The sequence below is a fragment of the Plecotus auritus genome, assembly GCF_963455305.1.
Source record: "Plecotus auritus genome assembly, chromosome: 3".
NCBI lineage: Eukaryota > Metazoa > Chordata > Mammalia > Chiroptera > Vespertilionidae > Plecotus > Plecotus auritus.
The window spans coordinates 220729810-220753792 of NC_137772.1; the positions used below are offsets into that span (position 1 = coordinate 220729810).

A 23983-nucleotide genomic window follows, 5' to 3' on the forward strand; every position below is an offset into this window, starting at 1 on the left:
ACCTCCGACCCTCCCCCCGGGGCCCTGGGCCTGTGGAAACCCTGGTCTCTGCCCAGCCTCCGTGCCGCACCTGAGGGAGCAGGTTCCAGGCCACCGTCTGAGGTGCGGAGAAGAGGCACAGACCACACGCTGCCCCCAACCCAGAGCAAGGCCTCAGTCCTGAGCGCCTGCCAGAGCGGCCGAGGCCCATGAGGAAAGGAGAGGCAACTCGAGCGAAGCGGGTACAGGCGGGGACGTTTAATGAGCTCAGGTTCGGTACAGAGGCTGCTGACGGGTCTGGCGGAGGCTGCTCCTGGTGCCCAGCCCCAGGCCCTCCAGGGCAGGGAATGCCACCCCTCCTTCCGGCTCTGTCCACCAGGCCGCTAACTCATCCCCAAGAATCTCTGGGCAGGGCCTTCTCCGCCACGCCCCCCCTACACTCCCCCGTCCCCCACGCCAAGGGACACCTCCTCAGGCCTGGCCCCGATGGGCTCAGGCACCTGGTGCTGTCAGAACTGGGGCCCTGGAGTCCAGACCATAGGCCAGTAGTTTTGGGGGGGCAGCTCGTCCACCTCCTCCACCGGCCTACCTGCAGGGCCCTGGGTGCCCAGGGGCGCCGGGCACCTAGAAGGGACAGAGAAAGCACAGCAGAGGCTCAGCCTCTTGTGCTCACCCGGCCAAGTGGTAAATCTTGGAAGGGCCAGGCCTCAGAGGGTCCTTACCAGTATGTGCGTGAGTATGCGGGCCCGGCACTGGGAGGGGGGTGGGGGCAGGGCAGCGCAATAGCCTCGCTGTCACGGGGCTGAGCCTGGCTCGAGGAAGCCCCCTTTTCCAGAAGAGACGTGAAACAAGTCATACGATTTCCGATGCCCGAGCTCCAGGCACATTGACGACTCCCCCCAGCCCCCCTGCCAGGCTCTCAACAGAGGGAGACAGAGCAGCCGCCTAGCAAGGCCCAGGGGCCCGTGACCAGGAAGAGAGAGACCACACTGAAGGGGTCCAGGCTGGCCAGAGGGGCTGCGGTGAAGGCGGCCGCCTGGGCCGTGCAGAACAGCAAGAGCAGGATGGTGTAGGCAGCAATCATGACGGTAGGGGGGCCCGCCAGCGCCATCCACGCCCGGCCGCGGGGGCCCAGGAGGGACCGGAGGCCCAGCCAGGTCCTCCTGGGTCTGGTGGGAGGCAGTGCCCCGTGCGGGCCCTGCTGACCGTAGCGGTACAAGCTGTCGGCCTCGATGAGACAGGCGTGGGGGGAGCGTGGGGGCTCGGGGGCCCCGGTGAAGTCGCTCGCACGGTCCAGCTCATAGCTCCTGTCCTTCGGGAGCCCCGCCCACCACAGGGTCACTTTGGCCTTGTGCGTCAGGGCCTTCCCCGACCAGTCCCCCAAGCCCGCCTCGGCCTCCAGGTGACTCACGAATTTGAGCATGTTCCAGTCGAAGACGTAGTCGTAGGAGAAGCCCTGCCGGTGGAAGAGGTTGCGGAAGAGCTGGCGCAGGTAGGAGTAGTCGGGCTTGTCGTCGAACCGCAGGGAGCGGCAGAAGTTGAGGTATGTGGAGAACTCGGCTGGCGGGGGGCGGGGACAGAGAGGCCACTGTGAGGCCCGCGCGCCCAGGGCCCCAGCAGCTGTCCTACCGCCCACCCCACCGTCCCTACACTTTCCATCTAGGAGGGGGCACGGCGGAGACAGGAGGGACTGTGGCTCTCCCTACGGTGATGACCCCCGAACCTGCCCGTGAACAGGGCCTCTGAGGACAAGGATGGAGGACCTGTGCACCACGAAGGAGCGACCCTTCAGCGAGCGGCGTGGCAGCCTCGTGCACAGCTCATCACCCACGCTGGGGCTGGGAGGTGGCAGATCTACAGCCGCCAGGAGCTCCAAGGCCAGCCAGGAGCCGGATGGGGCCTCCCGGGGTGACCTAAGCCACAGGGGGGAGGAAGACTTCCATTTCCTCCCTGAAATTAGGGGCGAGAGGGGCCTTCGTACGAGAATAGGAAACATACACATTCGTCCCTGGCCCTGTTCCTGGCACAGAGCTCCTCAAACCCGTGTTACTTCCTAAGTGGCAAGAACAGCCTTTGTCCTAATATTTGGTCTCTGACCCTGTCCTTGACACGGGGCTCCTAACCGTATAAATTCTAAGTGGTAGGGGCACTAGCAGCATCTCTTGTCCTATTGAGGTGATGCTGGGCGGGCTCCTGGTGGGGGCTGGGCGCCAGAAGGACAAGCCGCGGTTAGGAGCTTGGAACTTTCAGCCCCTCCCGCCTCCCAATTTCCCTAGAGAAGGGAAAAGGCTAGAAATGGAGTTCTCTGATCGTGCCTGCGCGAGGAAGCCTTCTTGGGTTTGGAGACCTTCCAGTGGGTGCCACGCCCCAACGCCACGGGGAGGGAAGCTCCTGCACCCGGGACCCTCCCAGGTCTCGCCCTGTGTCTCTCTTCACCTGCCCGTCCACCCGCGTCCTTCATCACACCCTTCCATAAACTGCTAAGTGTGTCTCCCTGAGGTCTGTGAGCCGCGCTAGCATGTTAATCAGACTCGGGGAGGGAGTCGCGGGACCCTGAGTGTGGGTGGGAAGCACAGGGGGAGTGGCCGGGGGCATCAGTTGGTGGCAACAGTTATGGGACTGAGCCCTCGGCCTGTGGGGTCTGACCCTACCTCCAGGGAGACAGTGTCAGGATCGAGGTAAATGGTAGGACACCCGGCTGGGGTCCCAGAGAACTGCGTGGTGGGGGAAGAACCGCACACATTTGGCGACCAAAGCATCAGGCGTGGAGAGTTCGGGGAGGGAGGGAAGGAGACTCGGGAGGAGGAAGGACTCCTTTTCCCTGATGCTCAGGCCCTGGGAGGTGAGGCAGGAGCTCGGTCGGGGGGTGCTGAGTGCCTCACAGCCAGGCCTCCCGTCGTGCCGGAGCCGTGACAGAGTTCGTGGTTCATGTTCTGGTGCCGGGGCAACAGCACCCCAGACAGGACTCTGCGGCCTCATCTCCCCCTTGCAAGGGCCTCAGGGGTCCCCCGGGCTACTCACAGGGGTAGCCTTTGCAGAGGACCTCGATGGGTGTGGACATCTTCTTCTCGCTGATCCGCTCGTACTTCTGGCGCTTGGTGGCTGCCTTGAGGCCCTGCCAGGGCAGGGAGCCCAGGTTGAAGTACATGAGCACGTAGCCCAGGCTCTCCAGGTCATCCCGGCGGCTTTGTTCTGCACAGAGGGGCAGGTAAGGGCAGGGAGCACCGACACATTACCACGTGTGCACCTGACATGTCCTCGGCTCCTGGTCGCCGGGGCCAGGACATGCTCCGTGGCTGAGGGGGAACAGCCCGCCCTGTGCACCCCGTGCCCCGCCCCCTGCCCCAGCTTGCTGCAACCCTGTGACAAACAGGCCATCTCTGACTCCTCCTACAGAGGAGGAACCTGATGCTGAGCCTTCTCAACTCAGCCTGCGCCTACTTTTCTTGGGTGGTAGAGGTGGGGGTGGGGGGGGCGCGCTAGTTTTTCTAGGGCAGGCATCCATTCCCTCGACAGCTGGGGCCTCCCTGCCTGGCCCGCCTTGTGGACAGGGCACAAGCTGTGGCATCAGGGTCAAATCCGGCTTTGGCACGTGCTGAGCCAACAACCTTAAGCAACCCGTGTCACCGCGTGAGTCTCGTTTCCCAGCCTATAAAAGCTGGGGATGAAGTCGGGCAGGAGAACCTGCTGGGGGTGCCGCAGCTCTTCTCTGAAAGGGGAGGGCCTGACTTTGTGGGAGTCGGGGGATCTTGGCCAGCAGCTTCTGGGTGCACGCTGGTGCACGTTGCCCCTGGCCCTGATCACTCACCGATGCCCAGGTGGGTGTTGATGGAGGCGTAGCGGGCAGTGCCGGTTAAGTTCTTGTTTTCCCTGTAGGGGATGTGCTGGTGGGTGCGGGCATCCCTGTACTTCTTGGCCAGGCCGAAATCGATGATGTACACCAGGTTGCCCTTCTTCCCCAGCCCCATGAGGAAGTTGTCAGGCTTGACGTCCCGGTGGATGAAGTTCTTGGAGTGGATGTACTCAATGCGGCTGATCTGGGGGACGAGAGGGGACAGCACGTCACTCAGCAAACACTCCACAGAAAGGCCTTCACCACGTGCTGTGGGCCAAGCCCAGGCCGAGGGTGGGGGCTGCCAAGATGGAAAAAACATACATGGCCCTTGCCCTGGGCGAGGGAAAAAGGTGCTTGTAAGATGATTTCAAGAAGCAGGTCAGGGAGGGCTTCCCGGGGGAAGTGCCATTGCAAAGCGGCTCTGAAGGAGGAAAGTTTGCTGTGAGTCTGAGAAGAGAGCAAGGCAGCAGGAAAGCTAAAGGCAAGACCTGGAGGCATCCAAGCCCACGGAAACCTCTCCTGCCTGGCTCTGCGCCCTCCTCGGACCCGGAGCCGGAGTCAGAGGCGTCTGGAAGGCTGTTCTGGCGACAGGTTGAAGGGGAGGGGGGCGAGGGAGCTCCAGTAAAGCCTGAACTTGGCAAGGGCGACAGAGATGACGCTCAAAGGACAGGACCCGTCCCCTGGCCTCCCAAGTACACCAAAGTCAGGTGGACACACAGGCCCTTCTTTAAACAATTTATTATTTTTTTTAAAAAAAACATAAAACCCTGAATTAACATGACATATGCACACGATATGTCCTCTGGCAGGCCAGTCCCTGCCAGGGCCTCGGCCTTCTGTAAATCAAAGGCCTCCTTGGCGTCACCAATTATTTCCTAAACCTCTGACTCTCATATCCTAAGAGACTGACCGCCTTCCTCAGCACACACACATTTAGCCGAAAATCGCAGGTAATATTTTTATGTGTTTTTATTGATTTCAGAGAGGAAGGGAGAGGGAGAGAGAGATAGGAACATCAATGGTGAGAGAGAATCACCGATCGGCTGCCTCCTACATGCCCCACCCTGGGGATCGAGCCCACAACCCGGGCATGTGCCCTGACCAGGAATCAAACTGTGACCTCCTGGTTCATAGGTGACGCTCAACCACTGAGCCACACCAGCCGGGGTATTTTATATTTTGAAAAGGGTTTTCCCCCTTGAGTTTATAAAGGGCTTTAGGAACTAAGGATGCTGGGCGGTGGGCGCCCCCTCTGGTCCTGGCACTGTGCAGCATCCCGCTTGACCCCATGACAACCCAGCAGAGGGGAGATTCTCACCTGAGGTGACTGAGCTTGGAGAGGCTTAGCTCACCTGCAGTCACCTCACTGGGACAGGACCTAGGAGATCACAGCTGTATATCAGCTGCAGGCAGAGTCCCAGGCCCCACCCTGGAGCCCAACACAGCAGGTCTGAAGCTGAGCCCGGGCATCTGCATTAGACACCACCTCCCCATTTTACAGCCAATGGTTAAGGAACCAGGCCTGCGCCATGTCCCCGTTTCTGCCTCCTGCTCCGGTATCCTCCGGCTGGCACCCTGTGACCACTGGCACGACAGGGAAGCAGAGCTTGGAAGGGAAAGAGCGCGTCTGGCGGGGCCCACGGCTCCCCGGCCGGCTGGGCGACGGACTCACCATCTGGTCGGCCAGGAGCAGCACCGTCTTGAGGCTGAACTTGCGGGAGCAGAAGTTGAAGAGGTCCTCCAGGCTGGGCCCCAGCAGCTCCATGACCATCACGTTGTAGTCGCCCTCGGCCCCACACCACTTGATGGACGGGATTCCCACTGGGGGGCCAGGAAGTGGGGCTCTCAGGGGAGGTCCTTCCTGGCCCCAGACCAGCCTCCAGCCACCCAGCCCTCCCCGCCCTCCCTCCCGGCCGGCCCGGCCCTCACCTCCTCCCTGCATCATCTTGTAAAACTTGCTCTCGATGTGCAGCTGGGGGTGCTTCGTTTTCACACATTCGAGCTTGATGGCAACTTCTTCACCAGAAGCGATGTTGGCACCTGCCAGGGGTGTGGGAGGCAAGGGTCAGGGTCCCCCTCGGCTGGGCGGGCAGCTCTACACCAGCACCAACTGTGCCTGTGCCTGTGCCTGAGCGGCTGGCTCAGTGCTCTTGGGGTGGCAGAGGGCTCAGCACTGTAACCGAGGGAGGGAAGCAGAGGGAGCTGTGGGCACAGGGGGGCACCCGAGCCAGCTTGGGGGGGAGGAGAGCATAACTACAGCCACGCAAGGGGAAGGGGTGGGGAAGAGGGCCGATTCAGAGAACCACAGGCCGAGCAGCAAGGAGTCCCGATTTAAGGGGGGACAGGCGGGGCTACAAAAGGCTCACAGACCACGTGAGGGGAACCTTATCCTGGAGGGTGGGGGCCACTGAGCTGGAGAGATGAGGCCAGTGGGGTATCAGGAGGTGGAGGAGAGAACGGGGTGGGCTAGGCTCCATCTCCCCAGCTGTGATAATGGGTGGGCCATGTGCGTGTGGAAGGGCTGGGGGCTGGGCTGAGAGGCAGCCAGTCTCCTTGTCGGGCCAGTTGGGACCAGAGCTGCTCTAACACACACAGTGTGGTGTCAGCACACAAACAGACAAAGCAGAAAGGCTACAGGGCGCGGCCACTGGGAGAATTCCGGAGGGTCAGGCTGGCACCCCAAAGCAGGGGAAAGGATGGGGCTGTGCAATAAACATCCTGGCACGCCTGGCTAGCCACGTGACAAAGTCGCCCCAGCTCACGGCACACTCCAGGAGGAAGCCCCAGTGAACCAGAAGTTTCTATTAAAATAAATAAATAAATAAAAGGTGGGCTGGCCCAGGCGGTGTGCTCAGGGGTTGAGTGTCAACCTATGAACCAGGAGGTCACGGTTCAATTCCGGTCAAGGGCACATGCCCAGGCTTTGGGTTCAACCCCCAGCAGGGGGCGTGCAGGAGGCAGCCAATCAATGATTCTCTCTCATCATTGATGTTTCCATCTTTCTCCCTCTCCCTTCCTCTCTGAAATCAATAAATATACATAAAAGCAGGCTAGAAGGGGTCAATCAGGAAAAAGGGGGACGTGTAATATTTTCAACAGTAAAGACTTAATTAAAAAAAAAAAGCATATCCTAGAATGACGATAAATAAATACCTACATACATAAATTTTTAAAAGGTGGGGTGTAGCCCTAGCCGGCTTGGCTCAGTGGATAGAGTGTCAGCCTGTGGACTAAAGGGTCCCAGGTTCGATTCCAGCCAAGGGCACATGCCTGGGTTGCGGGCTTGATCCCCAGTAGGGGGCGTGCAGGAGGCAGCCGATCAATGATTCTCTCTCATCATTGATGTTTCTCTCTTTCCTTCTCCCTTCCTCTCTGAAATCAATCAAGAAATATATTTTAAAAAATAAAAAATAAAAGGTGGGGTGTAAGTTGTCCCAGCCACTTTGGAACCAGGTTGGCGTTTATCTAGTAAAGTGACCAAGCAAGCCAACTCCCAAGTGCATGCTCCTCAGAAACATGAGCGCCAGGAGGACGTGACAAGAATGAACACAGCAGTGACGACCCAAATGCCCACCAGCTGGAGAAGGGCTAACCGGTGATGCATTCACCCAGAGGAACGCCACGGGCGGGGGCAAGGAGATGGCGCTGCAGGCATCTTAGCACTGGGTACCAGAGAGCAAGGAGGCTCCATTCACAGTGCCAAAGGCGCGCACAACCCAAGCGGCCATGGACGGACGTGCGGATAGAAAACGTGTGTCTATACATGCAGCGGACTATCACTCAGCCATAAAAGGGAATGCCGTATGGGCACATGCCACAACATCAATGAACTTAAAAACATGTTAAGTGAGTAAGCCAGACACAAAAGGACACAATACTGTAAGGTTCCATTATACGAAATATCCGGAATAGGTACGTCCCTGGAGAAAGAAAGTGGATTGGTGGATACCAGGGGGCGGGGGAGGGGACATAGGGAGTACACCTGTTTAATGGGCACAGGGGTTCCTTTTGGGGTGACACAAACGTATCAGAACCAGGTTGCACAACCCTGGGAATGTATCATATCAATTGCCACTGAACTGTGTGCTTTAAAAATGGTTACTTTGGCTCTAGGCTGACTCAGTTGGTTGGAGCCTCCTCCCCATACACCAAAAGGTTGCAGGTTCCACACCCAGTCCGTCAGGTCAGGGTGCACATGGGAGGCAACCAATAGATGCTTCTCTCTTACATCAATGTTTCTCTCTCTCATCAATAAACATATCCTCCTGGGAGATTTTTTTTTTAAATATATTTTGATTTTTTTTTTTTTACAGAGAGGAAGGGAGAGGGATAGAGAGTTAGAAACATCGATGAGAGAAAAACATCGATCAGCTGCCTCCTGCACACTCCCCACCGGGTATGTGCCCGCAACCAAGGTACATGCCCTTGACCGGAATCGAACCTGGGACTCTTGAGTCCGCAGGCCGACGCTCTATCCACTGAGCCAAACCAGTTAGGGCAGGATTTTTTTTAAAGGTTACTTTTATGTCATGTGAACTTCACCTCAATTATTTTTTAAAAGGAGGAAGGGAGAGACAAGAAGGCAAGCACATTTTATTTGTCTCAATTTCAAAAAAACGCAACACCAACTGAGCATCAACCTACAAACCAGGAAACCATGGTTCAATTCCTGGTCGGGGCACGTGCCCAGGTTGCGGGCTCGATCCCTAGTGTGGGGCGTGCAGGAGGCAGCCGATTAATGATTCTCTCTCATCACTACCGTTTGTATCTCTCTCTCTCTCTCTCTCCCTTCCTCTCTGAAATCAATTAAAAAATATTTTTTAAAATGTCAACAGCAGTTACCTCTGTGAGGGGAGAGCGAGGACAGGGTGGAAGGGGTGCCAGGGGTCTTCACAAGGGGACAGGCAGGTCCTCCTCCAACTGGGTGGTAGGAAGGGTGCCTGACACCATGCACATATTGTACACGTATTCTTTTGTATTTACTCAAAATTTAAAAAAATAAAACAATGCGGGGGGGGGGGAGTGGGGGAGAGAAATGTTAGAAGGGGGAAGTGCCTTCTTTTTTTAAACCTCACCTGAGGCTATGTTTTTATTGATTTTTTTGGAGAGAGATAAACATCAATGTGAGAAACATCAATCGGTTGCCCCCCATACACGCCCCGACAAGAGATAGAATTCATAACCTCGGTGGATCCCTGGACCAGGAATCCAACCTGCAACCTTTTGGTGCATAGGACAACGCTCAACCAATGAAGCCTCCCAGCCAGGGCAGGAGAATTGTCTTTTAATGTGGGGGTAGGCAAGGCCTTTTATCCCTGACTTAAAATCCGGAAGCCATTAAAAAGAAGAAAAAAAAAATGGCTTCCTCACCTCCAAAAAAGGAATCCCTTCTCCATGGCAAAAATACCAGAAACAAAGTCCTAAGAAACACACACTCGCAACCCTTCTCAGCGGCAAAAAGCTAACATTATGTGGCTAATCTATAATAATATAAGGGTAATATGCTAATTAGACCTGACTTTGACGAAGCCGGAGCTGGAGGGAAGCCAGCCCGGGTCCCGGGTGCCTGCGGGCGGCCCAAGGGAAGCAGCCCAGTCCCGGGTGCCAGGGGAAGCTGGCAGCCAGGGGAAGGAAGGCCTACTCTCGCACAAATTTTTGTGCATTGGGCCTCTAGTGTAGTATAACCAGCTCTGAGAGATCAGCAGGGAAAAGAGCAAAGACTCGGTAGCAAATAGGGTAAAGGACTGGAACAGACACTCCACAAAGAAAGAAATCATTCACGTGAAAATGGCTTCCTCACAGGAAAAGATGTCCTATCTACCTCCTTGTAAGAAAAACACAAGTGAAAGTGCTCCTAAGACCATTTTCCACCTACAATTGGCAAAAGCCCCACCAGGAGACGACGGGATGCCTGCTGTGAGGCTGTGGGGCAGTGGGCACCCCCCAGGGGGTCCAGGCGAACCGCAGATCCCTGCAGGGGGCGATCTGCCACCACCCAGCTCCCACTTTGGAGATTACGGGTCACCCTTGCCCGGTGCAATACGAGGCCCGGACCAGGCTGCCCACTGCAGGCCGTGTGTAATAGCAAACAACTGAAATGCCCATCACTTGGGGCCCGGTTATGTAAAGAATGGCCGTCCACCACACGGACTGCCGTGGAGAAAGAATGAGGAAGCTCTCTCTGTGCAGAAGCAGAAAGAGCTCAAAGATACAGGAAGTGAAAAAGCAAAGTACAGAACACTATGTATCCTATGCTCTCTTTTCAGTACAAAAAAAAAAAAAGCAAGGAAATAATATGTGTCTATGTTTGGTTGTATCTATATAAAGAAACACTGAAAAAAACATGAGCGCCAGGGAAGACACTGCACTGGATACTATGCTGCCCGCTATCATTTTTTCCTGCACCTCTGTGAGGATGTAACTCACATACTATACAATTACTCCTTGGAAGTGGACAATTCAGTGGTTTTTAGGAGGTTCACAAGATTGTGCAAAACCAACCCCACAGTCAATTTTAGAACAATTTCATCATCCCCAAAACACTCTCACCCCTGAGTAGTCACTCTGCATCCCCCTCTCCCCCCCAGCTCTAGGCAACCTCTAATTACCTCCCAGTCTCCAGGGACGGGCCTCTTCTGGACATTTCTCAGAAATGGAATCATACAACATGTGGCCTTTTGTGACTGGCTTCCTTCACGGCGCGTGTTTTTGTGTCTTGGCTTTTGGGTTTGTGTGTTTTGATTTTTGAGCCACATAAAATGAAATCAGAATGAAAAAAATAAACGGATTACTAAGTCCATGAGCCATGGGAGAGAAAGTGCCTTGCAAACCATAAAGTGCTTTGGACACATCAACCTTCACCGCTGGGGCAGCCGCACCCGTTTCCGGGGATCGTGAGGATGTGGCAGGGAGGGGAGCTGGGCTCGGTGCCGTCCACCAGGCTGGCCAGGCCCTCTCCCCGCCCGCGCAAGAACAGGAGAGCACAGCAGTTAAGTGTGTGGGCTCCAGCGCTAGCCGGTTCGGCTCAGTGGTTAGAGTGTCGGCCCTGGGTTGAAGGGTAGCAGGTTCAATGATGGTCAAGGGCACGTACCTTGGTTGCAGGCTTGATCCCTGGGCCCTGGGCCCTGGACCCTTGCGGAAGGCAACCAAAAGATGTGTTTCTCTCACGTGGATGTTTCTCTCTCTGTCTCTCTCCCTCCCTTCCACTCTCTCTAAAAAAAATTAATGGAAAGAATACTCTCAGGTGAGGATTAACAACAAAAACAGTGCGGGCTCCAAGCCCAAATCCTGATTCTGCCACCTCCTAACGAGGGGACCCTGGCACATCGCTTTACCCCTCTGCGCCCCAGGCACCCCAGCTGTAAACTAGGGATGGCAGTACCTAGCTCATTATGGCTTTTGAGGTGCCAGCAGGCTTAGCTGCGTGCCTGGCACACTGTAAAGTGCTCGAGGAACATGGGGTTTGGTGACCAGTACCAACCTCTGGGCTCCAGAGATGGGCCTGAGATGCCCTGACCATGTGTGGGACATGGAAGGAAAGAAAGAGGGGACAGGCATTCGGTGGGGAAAGGAGAGCGTCCCTGGACAGAAGGCTGCAGGGGTCCCGATGCCTGGTCAGGGCTCTGCTGGACAGCGACCACGGCACGTGCAAAGGCCCGACAGGAGGGGGTGCAGAACCCTGAACTGTAGCTGAGGATGACAATGAACGAGGAGAGCAGGGCAGAGATCAGGTCTCAGTGCCCAGCATAGACCCTGGCCATGAGCCTGAGACTCCAGGAGCCCAGTACAGATGGCTGCTCACAGGGTCTCTCGGCCTCTGAGCTACTGACAGCCTTTGCCCTGAGCACTGGAGGGTGTCCAGCAGCATCCCTGGCCTCTACCCACCAGGGACAGTAGTTCCCCCTTCCTTGAGAAACAACATTCAAAATGTCCCCCCAGGGGACAAATCCCCTTCTCAACCTCATTGAGACCTACAAGTGTGAGGACTGGGGAGGACCGGAGGGACCCAAGGCTGCTGCCCTTGTCCAGAGAGAGCTGACAGTGGCCCCACCCAGGCGGGGGCAGGGCCTCCAGCAGGGAGGAGAGGTGCTGGGGAGAGTGCCCGCCCCGAGGTGGGGAGGTGGAGCGGAGGAGCCCTTTATGCCTCTGAACTCTTGCAGCATCCTGCAAGCACCACTGCTTGCAGAAACAGATGCCAAAGGTCAATGACTAAACACCACACAACTTCTCTGGGACGGGGCCCAAATGTTAGGCAACCTTCCGACCCCACCAAGTGCTGGGAACCTGTCCCAGCTGCTTCCCCCAGGGTCCCACCCCTGGACCCGTGTGCTGCCTCCATGTTCTATCTGGACGCTGCCAATGTTTTCTCCGTCTCCTTTAATTCTCTCCACTGCTGAGCTGAGGCTCAGAGAGGTTAACTAACTGGCCTGAGGTCACACAGAACTGGTCGCAACAGAGCCAGGATTTGAAACTAAGCCCCACGCCTGGCTGGTGTGGCTCAGTGGCTGAGCGTTGATCTGTGAACCAGGAGGTCATGGGTGGATTCCCGGTCAGGGCACATGCCCAGGTGGCAGGCTTGATACTCAGGGGGGTGTATAGGAGGAAGCTGATTGAAGATTCTCATCGCTGATGTTTCTCTCCCTCTCCCTCTCCCTCTCTCCCTCTCCCTCTCTGAAATCAATGAAACTGAGCCCCAAAGCCCCTGCTTTGTTCTCTATTCCAATTCCCTAGCACCACATTCATTCACGCAACAGACACATACCGGGCCCTGGACCAGCAAGGCAGGCCTGCCTGCAGCTCAGCTCATCTGTGGGAGGAGCCGAGGCTAACTGTGGCCGAGTAAAAGGTGCTGGGGAGGGGCGACAGGTGCCGCCAGCTAGAAACGGGGGCCTCTGTGGGGACAGTCTGGTCTGGAAAACAAACTTGGTCACAGAGAAGGGCTTGGCCCTGGCCAGCGCTAGAGGGTCTGGGAAGTTCTAGCTGGGAGGGCTGGCCTCACACTGGGGCCTGCTCGGACACCCACACAGACACAATCAGGAGCTGACTGGACCAGAGGCGGAGAGCGACGGACCCTCCATAACCACCTGGTGGAGCACCATGCCCTCCCCACTTAGAACCGAGGGCCAGAGACTAAAAGATGTCACGCTCCCAAGGGCTCATGGCCAGTGGTTGGCAGAGTGGGCACGGGCTTGGCCAGCTCTGGACCCCATGAGCCAACTTGAGGCCCTAACAAAGCCGGCCCCATTCTCCCACTGTCCCCCTATGATGTTGCCGGGCGTGGGGGAAACGGACCGAACCGAGGAGAGGCTGGGGGCCTCGCAGCCGCATCCACAATGTGTGCATCCATCCACAATGTGTCCGTTCGCCTTCGGGGGATCCTGGGAAGCAGGGCCTGGAGGCCGCGCCCAGCCCCACCTGCAGAGGCCATCTGGAGTCAGGCCCTGGCACTGGCCTTGGCGGCAAGAGTGTGGCCAGAGCTTTGAACAAAGGGAGCCAGCAAGGCCAGCCGGGGAGGCCCTACAATCACCACTGTTCTCGTGCCAGCAAGACAGGGGCCCAGGAAGGAGGTGGTAGGACACAGTGTCAGACTGGGGCCCCCATGTACCCAGCGAAGACTGCACAGCCAGGGAGAAGGGGCTCCCTCCCTCCCCCTTGGCCCAAGACGACCCAAAAGGACAGTAGCAAATTCCAACTAAGAGCGAGGGTTGGGGGACACATGAAAAAGCACTGCTGCTGGGCCGAGCAGGTGCAGGTGTTCCGCACGCTGTGATCTAGCTCATTACTTCTCACTGCTTTGGGGGCCTCACGCCCATTTTACAGATGGGAAAGCCAAGGCTGGCAGAGGTCATTGCTTACTCAAGGGCACACAGCTAGTAAAAGAAATGCCAGCACCCAAACCCTGGTAGGATTTACTCCACAGCCTGTACAGCAGGAGGAAACGTGGCCCTAGGGTTTAAAATGAGCTAGATGAAACACAAAAAAAATAAAAAAAAATAAAATGAACTAGATGACTACTAGATAAACAGGAAGTCCTGCCCCCAGGCTGGTCCTGCCTGTGGACCAGGGGCGCTGGCTTTCTGAATGACCCTGCCTGCCCTTCCCCCTCTCTGGGCCTCAGTTTCCCTTTGAGAAAAAGAAGGCTCTGGACCGGGGCTGTCCAGGAGCAGGTGTGCGTCTGTGCCAAAAGCTGCCTCGCTGTGCCCTTTGCCCTCAAGCCAGCGGTTCCAGAGCCTCGTGGTTGGTAAGAGGGTCCTTTATACCTAGCCCAATTTCACAAACAGTAAGGGTATGGGTACCCCCTTTCACAGGTGAGAATGCTGAGGCTCAGAGAGAGAAAGTGACATCCGAGTCACACAACACATGAAGAGGAGACTGGGGACCTGAACCTGGACCTGCCCCCAAGTCCCAACTCCTTTCTCCCCGGCTACGTGAGGCCGCTTCCCATGCCTGCGCCCGTGCCAGCCACTTCCTCATCCATCCATCGAGAAGCTTCACAAAACACCCACTTTGGGCAAACCACATGCTGGGCTCTAGGGACAGAGGGTAGAACAAACCAATGCCTCCTGCCCGGAGGAGCTTGGCGTCCGAGAAAAACCTTCAAACAACTGCGCCCTGCACTGCACCTTCCTTCCCTCTGCGCCCAGCAGTGCTTAGAGGAGGGTGAGCTACGAGGCGATCGGCAGTGAACCGGACGTCCGGCTGGCACTTCAGTTTACGATGCTTTCCCGTGCCACGCGCCATGCCATTTCTGCCTCCCGACAGCCCTTGGTCAGCCAGGCGGCAGCATCACACACACTTTCTAGACGGGGACACCAGCCCAGCGCAGCCGCACAAAGCAGGCCTGGCACCCGAGCTGTCTGATGTCTCCCTCCCACGTTCTGTCTCCCCGCTCCGTCCCTCAGGTGGGAGCTGTGGTTATAGAGGCACTGTGGGGGCCACTTAGCCACGATGCTCCTGCTTCTCCAGGTGGGAATGGGGACAGCGCAGTGCCATCGCTAGAACTGCTGTGACAGATCGCACTGTTCAGCACGAAGCATGCGCTGAGACCGCGAGCACTCCCCCTCGCCGTCCCCTCTGACAGGGAGGGGTGGCTCCCTGGTTAGCAGACTTCATACCCAAGAGGCAGGGACCTCCTCACCCCAGCTCTGAATCCAAGAGCCCAGCACACCGACTGGCCGGTCTCCTCCTTTCCCAAGGACACGGACGGGGTGAGGAGACACAGGCGCTGGCCGCGTGCTCCAGCAGCTCCAGTTCAGTTACCCACACAGCACCTCCTCTGCAAACAGCAGCCGCCAGGAGGGCCCCGACTCCAGACCGGGCCCCTCGGGTGGCTGGGAAGCGGCTTTTGAAGGCACGCGCCTCTCCTCTTTACTCCTGGGCAAGGACCGGGCCAGATGTCAGTGATTTGTTTAAAACAACAAAACGAGAGCAAACTCAGACCTCCAGCAGGAAGCACATCCGGAGAGAGGGAGCCTAAAAGCTACGACCCCTGACCCCCCCCCCCCGAGGTTAGTGGGGAGCATGCGTCATCCCCAAGCCTGCCTGCGCTGAATTCCCAGAGGCCGGACCCCAGGGAGGGGCCTCGCCGGAGCCAGCAGGAGCCCAGGCCTCTCTGTCCATCACATCCTACTCCCAGGAGACAAGGCACGGGTGCTCATCCAGTCTGGGCTTTCCCACGCCCAGCTAGAGGCCCAGGGCACCCCCAGCTGGGAGCAGAGCTGAACGTACCCTTCTCTGCCCAGCCTGCAGCAGCGGGAACCCCCTGCCTCTGTGAGGAGCCCCAGCCTGCCTCACCCCAACCTGCTGCTGCCAACCCCACCCGGAGTGGTCCTAGGGACAAATGACTAAAACGCGCTGCCCCAGAACCAAGTGCCGACTTCAGAGCCTCAAATCCTGGCATCTTTCCTCCTCCTCGTCCCCACAGTTGTCGGGGGGCTCCAGAGCCGCTGAACTGGAGCCGGGGGCACTTACCCAGGTAGATATCTCCGAAGGACCCACTCCCGATCTTCCGGCCCAGGCGGTACTTATTCCCCACACGGAGCTCCATGGTTCGCTCTCACTGTGGAGGGAAGCAGAAACACGGGGCTCAGCGGAGCAGGCAAAGCCCCAGGAACTGGGAGACCGGCATTCTCCATCCCACTACCCAGGAAGGCGATCTGGCCTCGCTTGGCCTGAGTACAGCCAGGTGTCGGGTGGCCCGAGAGCCTCCAGGTGTGGGCAATGGCTGAGGCAGGCTTAGCAGAGGTGTCAGCTGGGCCAGGCAAAAGGTGGAATTGGAGACAAGGCCTGGGAGCAAACATTGGGGGACCCTCATTCAGGGACCCTCCAAATGGAGCCCCTCAGGGGCAGGCCAGTCATGAGCCAAGACCCTAAAGGAAAATCAAGGACAAAGGGGGTGAAGGGGAAGGGGGATGCAGGAGCTGATCGTCCAGGTGGTGCTACCATGGCAACCACCAGCAAGTTCCAACCTCCAGGGATGGGAAGACACAGAGGGGTCCCTAAGCTCCTCGGTCCCTCTAGGGCTCAGAAATCACAGCTGTCCGGCCCCATCCCCACCCCAGGCTTCCAGTGCCAAGAACCAGAGGCTGGGCCTCCACAGCTGGCCTGGTATTCCCAGAGGCCAGACCTTGCCAGTCTACAGTGTGCCTGGCAGGAGGGACCCCTTCCTCCGTGGTCTCCTTCTCACCACCTCACAGCACCGGGAGCCTCCCACACAGGCCGCTCCGCGCCTATTTCTCTGGGTGGACTGTTGGGGACTGGACTCCTTCCGGACCGGGACCCCCAGGAGGGTCTTCTAAGAGGGCAACTGAATAAGTGAAGGGACCAAAGCCAGGTTTTTAGCCTCCAGTCTGAGCTTCTGTGCCATGGGAGGTGGGGGAGGGGGGCAGCTGGGAGAGGGGTACTGATTAACAGCTTGTCTACATCCTGTGTCCTTACATGGGTGTCCAAGCCTGTGGGACATCAGGGTCCCTGGTGGACTCCCCCTGCTCTGGCCTGGCGCGCTTGGGGTCCTGGCCAGGGGAGGAGGAAACCCCACAGCTGGGAGGCGGTTTCTGCTGTGGGGGGAGAGGAAATGGTAGACTATGAAATTGTGAGAGGAGTAGGGGACCCCTAAGATCTCGCTGTGTCTACAAGAGGGCCAGCGTACAAGACTATCAAGAGGGGCCTTCGGCCTGGCTGGTGTGGTCAGTTGGTTGAGCACCGTCCAGTACACTGAAAGGTCGCTGGTTCAATTCCCGGTCAGGGCACATGCCCAGGTTGTGGGTTCCATTCCAAGTTCTCTCTCACATCAATGTTTGTCTCGTCTCTCCCTCCCTTCCTCTCTCTTAAAAAAAAGGGGGGGGGGCATCGTCTGCAGCCCGGGAACGCAGGCCCAGGGAGGCCATGCCCTGTCCACCCCAGCCCACAGCAGCAAGTTAGAGCAGACTCCTCACTCACCACCAACACAGGGTTCTTGCCTCCCCACCTGGCGGCCTCCCACCCCCACAAACAGGACTTAATTCATGCCAGGGCCGGCAGCTGTGCCAGGCACAGAGGTTCTGCCCCTTCCCCAGGCCAAGTGCTAGCCTCCTCCAAAGCCAGACGCCCCGGGAAGGGAGAAGGGAGAGACTAGGCCACAGATGGCCAGGCTGTGCGCTCTCCCCGGCAGAGGCAAGGTGCCAGAGCTCCTGCCCAGGAGACATCCAGCCGGCACCTGGCTCCCAGGGAGCCACCACCAGCCCTTCCCCAGTGGCCACAGGAAGCAGTCTCCACCCCAGAGCTGGCCAAACTCGGCTTTTAACCACGGGCCTCTGCGCACACGCCTGGCCGGTCCCAGCTGAGGTGCCAGGCTGCCAGCTCACACACTCCGTCCACATCTGCAGGAAACCCACACGCCACACACCGCGCATCCACACCGTCCCGGGTGTACACTCCAAGAAAGAAGGAAAGCAGGCAGTCACCAGGAGCCCTGCTGGGGGAGGGGGTGCGGGCCTACACACACAGCCCCCCCGCCCCACGTCTGTGCTCCACCAACGCCAATTCATAGACCACACATGGCAGCCGGGAAAGCCGCAGGTTCGGAAAAGGAACATAAATACACCCGCATCCTATATTACATAAATACCCACGCCAGGTTATATAAATACCCATGCCCTCCGTCTGGGTGTCTTACATAAATATACGCACATGACCCCCCTACCCTCCCCATTCACGGGGCTGCCCGCAGGGAAGGGGAGAAGAGAAGGTGCAAACCATCGACCCTGCTCTGTGCTGGCCACCCAGACCCCAGCCAGAGCCTGGACTGTCCCAGCAACCCCCGCCCCCCCCCTCCCCTCCCGCAGCCTCCCCTAGGAGAGGAGAAAGGATTGAGTCTGGAATGGGAGAGGCTCTCCAGTTCTGTGCTGCTTCTCCCTCCGGGGCGGGGGAGGGGGCAATAAACGAAGTATTAAAAAAAAAAAAAAAAAAAAAAGGCAGACAGGAAGACTCCAGAGTTTCAGCGAGTTACAATTAGACAACTACCAAGTGACACAACACACAGTTTTCTTACTCCCTGTCCGCCCCCCAACACACCGGCCCCCAGCCAGGGCCCTTGTCTCTGGACCATTAAAATAAAAACTGGAGGAACATGCCAGACAGAAGGCAAAAGAGCCCAAACACATTTGGGGGTGCAACTTAGATACTCTGACCCCCTCCCCTCTCCCCAGATCTTTCACCCCGAGGGAGGCTGCGCCCAAATACGCAGGAAAACTAAGGCAAAGTTGGGAGGGGGCCCACCCCACTTTGAGTTTGGTTGTGATGGAGCCTGGGAATCCTCCCTCTGGAGACACCCCGGCGCACACGGAGTTTTAGGTTCCACAGAGACTTGCAAAACATGGGTTTCTCCCAGGCAGAAATGGGAGAATCCGAGCTGATAAATAACCCCCACCCCTTTCTTTCTCTCCACAAAGGAACACAGACTCGGTGGCTGGGTGACTACACACCCCCTCAATCTCAGGGCCCCCAGGCGCCCCATCCCACCTCCGGGAGCAGCCTTGCTGACCCCCCAGTCCGAAGTACCAAGCCAGGGGAGAAGGGGGAGGCGCTGCTGATTGTCCGGCGAAACAGACAGAAGCCCAGGGTTTGACGGAGAAGCTCGAATGAACAGTATCGGGTGCCCCCAGCACCCCAGACCCGGACCCCCTCCCTCAATGTCCCCAAATCACAGCCTGGGGTGGCCGCTGAGGGGTGGCTGTGACCTTAAAGGGTCCACGCTGGGGGAGGGGGAGGCGGGCTGGACTGGGGGGGCCTCTCCCCCATCCCCCTACAAGCCAGCAAAATAATAGTCACCCTCCTCCTCCTCCTCTCGGCCTCAGCGGCGCCTTTGTCCTCGCGGGCCGAGCGGGCGGCGCCCGGCTGCCCCCTCCCCCCGGTTCCCCAGTGCAACGCGCGGGTGTCGCCCTCCCCTCCCTCTGGCGCAAAAACAAAGAGGCGGAGAGAGCCCCGTTTCCCCCCGGGTTTGCGCCCCTCCGCGAGCCCCAGGTCCCCCAATATTTACCCCGCCGGGAGGGCGCCGGTGCCGGGCCACTGCTCGGGGGGCTGCCGCGAGCGGGAGCGGCCCGCCGGGCCGGATGCGGGAGGATTCGCGGGGCAGCCCGGCCGCCAGGCTCTCTGCCCCGCCGCCGCGCTCCGCTCGCCCTGGCCGGGCTCAGGCTCGGGCTCTCGCCGCCGCCGCCGTCTCCTCCTCCGGGCGCTCCAGCCCGCCGCCCCCGCCGCCGGCTCGCGCTCCCGCCTCGCGCGCGCCCGCCGGCTCCCATTGAGCCCGGGCCCGCCCGCTGATGTCATCCCCGGCTCGCCGCCGCCCCGGAGGATTTAAAGGGCCCGTGCCCTCCGCTCCCGGGGACGCTGGGGGGCCACAGCGGGAAAGCACGGCCCCCCAACCACGCGAGGAGCACCTTGCAGGAACGAGGTCTCCCGGGTGGGGCCGGGGAGCACACACAGGCACTGACCTCCCCAAAAAACGAGGTGGGTGGGTTGGGGAGGAGGAGGGCGCACAAAAAGCTGGGGTGTTCTAGACCCAAATCGTCTTACCCCTCCCCGGCCCCCCGCTGGGCGCACTCTCTCACAGCATAACAGGCCCCTCCGCAGGCCACTGGATTCACGCTTTACTGCAAAAGGAGAATGTTTAGAGAGTTGGGGTTCACTCGACTTCCGGCTCTGAGTGCTGCAGAGACCACAGGCCCGATTGATTCTGGGGAGAAAGATTTGACAGGACAAGTGGGGCCGGTGTGCTCAGTGGTTGAGCCTCGACCTGTGAACCAGGAGATCACAGTTCAATTCCCAATCAGGGCACATGCCTGAGTTGTGGGCTGGCGGCAGCCCATCAATGATTCCCTCTCATCATTGATGTTTCTCTCTCCCTCGCAGAAATCAATAAAAACATATTTTAAAAAAGAGAGAGAGATGGAAGGATTTTGACTAAAGGTCCAGAGAGGGAGCCAGGGCTCAGCTCCTCTCTCCCCCCGCCCCAAGAAAAAATCAAAAGCAAGGACATTTTTCTTCTCCCTCTGCCCTCTCCCAGCAGCTCAAACTGTGATGAACACAGCAGATTCCTTTCCCGTTCATTTCCGCCGGGACCCCACACACTGCCTTGCACCAGCGCTTGAGTCAGGGTCCTGTGTTCTGGGCTTAGGCTTCCATATCTGCACATGGGGAAGGACCCCCTCCCCGGGTCGCTGGGAGAATTATTTAGGCTTCCTGCTGGCTTCCAGAGTAGCCATGAAAGGTTCCAGGGCAGGGTTATTAAAATAATGGTATTTACATTGGGCCATGAAAAGCTCCACATGATGACACATCATTCACACGCACAATTGTGACCGACACACAACATGCAGAGTGCACAGCGCCCAATGCCGGAAGCGTGGTTCCTGGGAAGAGTCACTTCCATAATAACTGCATCCTTAGAGCCTGAGGGATTTAGTCACACACTGTCCAGACTTGTGGGAATCCCACAGACCAGGCTGTGTGTGCACAACAGGAAGCTGGCCCAGAGAGGGGAAGGGTTTTGCCTGGGACCACACAGCACAGCAGAATGGCTCTGTTCTCCCCATGGTCCCTGGGAAGCTGAATCTATTATGAGCTCATTTCCAAGAGCGGGAGAGTGAGGACGGGCCTCCCGGGAGGGGTCTGCAGCAGGCAACTGGGACCCGCGCTCAGGGCCACCTTTGCCAGAAGAGGGGGCGGAGGGGGTGGGGGTGGGCCACAGGTGTCACCAGCCAAGGGAGTGGGTTTTGCTTGGCCTGCCTGGTGGTTTTGGTTATTTCTTTCATTTTGTTAATTGATTCCCAATGTTTTAAAATGGAAAGATTTCATATCACAAGTCCCTATTCCCTACTTTTCTTGAAGCTCTGGGAGAACAGGCAACTCTGGGTCCAAACGCCCAGGGTCCTGGCCACACGTGGCTGGCGTGGGCAGCAGCCACCTTCCTTGGTGACAGCCCAAGGGTCCCATCTTGTTTCCTCACAGCAGCTTGCTTTACCCATATTCATGACTCCCTTCGTCCCCTGGAGGTCCCCAGTGTGGCCCTGTCCTGGAGGCCAGCCACCAGTGCCCTTCCCGTTGTGGCCTGTTTTCATCCCAGTCTCACTGACACTGACTCCTGGGCCTCCATTTCCAGTGTCAGGGATGCCAGCCCTCCCCATGGCTGCACATTCTCCTAAAGTGAGACAGGGTGCCCAGGCGGGGGCACAGGCAGAGAGACCCTGCCACGCTGAGCCGAGGTGGAGAGCACCCCTGCACCCCCATCCTCACCACCCCAACCTTCCCGCCTGGGTCCTGCCTCCCAGTGATTGGCCCGCCCTGTCTGGACGGAACTAGCCCTTCTCCAGCACCTACCGATGCCGAGCACCTGGCACAGGAAGAGGTGGTTATCTCACTTAATCCTCTCAGACAACAGATTAAATCCTTCTCTGTTCTTTAAGGAGAGGGAATCTGAGGCTCCTAGAGTGCTTGCCTACGGGTGCACATCCACCACCAGCGGCTGCTCCCTATCTTGTCACATGCTCCCCTCCCCATTCCAGAACTTGGAACCATCACCACCATCTGGGCTGAAGATCCTGGTGGGTTCCCTGGACCAACCAGTCTTAAGACTCACTCCATGCCCTAGCTGGTTTGGCTCAGTGGATAGAGCGTTGGCCTGTGGACTGAAGGGTCCCGGGTTCGATTCCGGTCAAGGGCATGTACCTTGGTTGGGCACATCCCCAGTGGGAGGTGTGCAGGAGGCAGCTGATCGATGTTTCTCTCCCATCGATGTTTCTAACTCTCTATCCCTCTCCCTTCCTCTCTGTAAAAAAATCAATAAAATATATTTTTTAAAAGAAAAGACTCACTCCTCCCTTCAAAGGCCTGCTCCTCCTCTCTCCTGCGGTCCCTACCCACTGTCTCCCTTGGAAAAAGCTCCTCGCTCTGGCCCGTGTGGTTCAGTGGTTGATGCCTAGTCCTGTGCACGGGGAGGTCCTGGGTTTGAATCCTGGTGGTCAGGGCACATACCTAGGTTGCAGGTTCGGTTTGATCCCCAGTCGCCAACTGATACTTCCCTCTCGCAAAGATGTTTCTCTCTCTCTCTCTCTTCCTCCCTCTCTAAAAAATCAATTAAAAAAAATTTTTTGAAACCTCCCCAAACCCCTCCCCTAATTAGCTGTGTTGTGGACCCAAGTTATCTTCCTTCCTACTTCCCTCAACGACCAAAGATCCTTCCCAAGAGCTTTGCCGCTCAGCTCTAAGGAGACACAAAAGCCAGCGGAGGAATTAACACGGTTCCAAAGACAAAGAAACCTCCCTTACTGAGCTCTAGCAGCCTCCGTGCCGGGCTCCTCTCCAGACTGGATTCTCAGTGATCCCTTCTGGGAATCCACTCAAGGGTGTAGCCAGCTTGAACCCCCCTGACCCCCACCCTGCACACCCACCCACCACCCAGAAGATGCAAGCAGGCCTGGAGCAAGAGGTGCCAGTGAAATCCCAGCTCACTGTGGGCCCCACCCTGGGGTTCAGCTCCTCTGCACGGGGCCAGGAGTGGCACTCCCTCAGCACCTTTACCATCTGAAATGTATACCTGATTCTTGCCCTGGCTGGTTAGGCTCAGTGGGTAGAGCATCGGCCCATGGACTGAAGGGTCCCAGGTTCGATTCCGGTCAGGAACATGTAACTTGGTTGCAGGTTCCCTGGCCCTGGTCGGGGTGCATCCAGGAGGCAACCAATCGATGTTTCTCTCTGTGTCTCCCTCTCCCTTCCACCATCTCTTTATTTTTAAAAAATATATTTTATTGATTTTTTACAGAGAGGAAGGGAGAGGGATAGAGAGGTAGAAACATTGATGAGGGAGAAAGATCAATTAGCTGCCTCCTGCACACCCCCCACTGGGGATGTGCCCACAACCAAGGTACATGCCCTTGGCTGGAATCGAACCTGGGACCCTTGAGTCCGCAGGCCGACGTGCTATCCACTGAGCCAAACCAGCTAGGGCCCACCCTCTCTTTATTTATTTTTATTTTTTTATTTATTTTTTTTTAGTGATAAGCACTTTTTTTTTTAAATATTTTATTGATATTTCACAGAGAGGAAGGGAGAGGGATAGAGAGCCAGAAACATCGATGAGAGAGAAACATCAATCAGCTGCCTTTTGCACACCGCCTATTGGGGATGTGCCCACAACCAAGGCACATGCCCTTGACCGGAATCGAACCCGGGACCCTTGAGTCCGCAGGCCGACGCTCTATCCACTGAGCCAAACCGGTTTCGGCCCACCCTCTCTTTTAAAAAAAAAAATCAGTGGAAAAATATCCTTGGGGGAGGATTAACAAAAATAAATCAGTAAGTAAATAAAAATATATACCTGATTCCTTGGCACCCCAGAGCACTGGGCTGGGGGCCTTGAGGACAGCCCCGGAATTGCTATGAGATAATAAGGATATCACCGCTGAAGCCAGTGACGGGGAGAAAGATTTCAGTCCTCCCAAAGGGATCTGCAACCCGAGTCTTAGCTGTGGGCACCGGCGTTTAGAATGTTACTACACATCTGGTCCTACGCAATCCACCCTTAGCCCTGGCTGTTCCCACTGCCTGGTATGCTGTTCCCTCATCTCCCTCAGGTCTGACTCTCAAGTCACTTCATGGAGAAGCCCGCAGGGCACTGCCTCCCCGAACCACACTAACGTG

The 23983-nt window shown here is 57.5% G+C and overlaps 1 protein-coding gene across 3 annotated transcripts in view; it reads right to left on the minus strand.

Annotated features, from left to right (window-relative positions):
- The window catches only part of LOC308245571 (casein kinase I), a 36345-nt gene that overhangs the window by 5738 nt on the left and 6624 nt on the right, over window positions 1-23983 (minus strand). The window contains exons 1-9 of one of the 3 annotated variants that reach the window (XM_080663059.1): window positions 19329-19535; window positions 15785-15872; window positions 5744-5854; window positions 5487-5635; window positions 3788-4016; window positions 3001-3171; window positions 1391-1539; window positions 702-805; window positions 458-603 (exon numbers count right to left, since the gene is read on the minus strand). In XM_080663059.1, the coding sequence (XP_080519185.1) occupies window positions 489-603; window positions 702-805; window positions 1391-1539; window positions 3001-3171; window positions 3788-4016; window positions 5487-5635; window positions 5744-5854; window positions 15785-15860 (1104 nt within the window). In that variant the 5' untranslated portion in view covers window positions 15861-15872; window positions 19329-19535 and the 3' untranslated portion in view covers window positions 458-488. Of the gene's footprint in view, window positions 1-457; window positions 604-701; window positions 806-1390; window positions 1540-3000; window positions 3172-3787; window positions 4017-5486; window positions 5636-5743; window positions 5855-15784; window positions 15873-19328; window positions 19539-23983 lie in introns of those variants that run through there. The other 2 variants (XM_080663057.1, XM_080663058.1) reach the window with 2 other exon arrangements.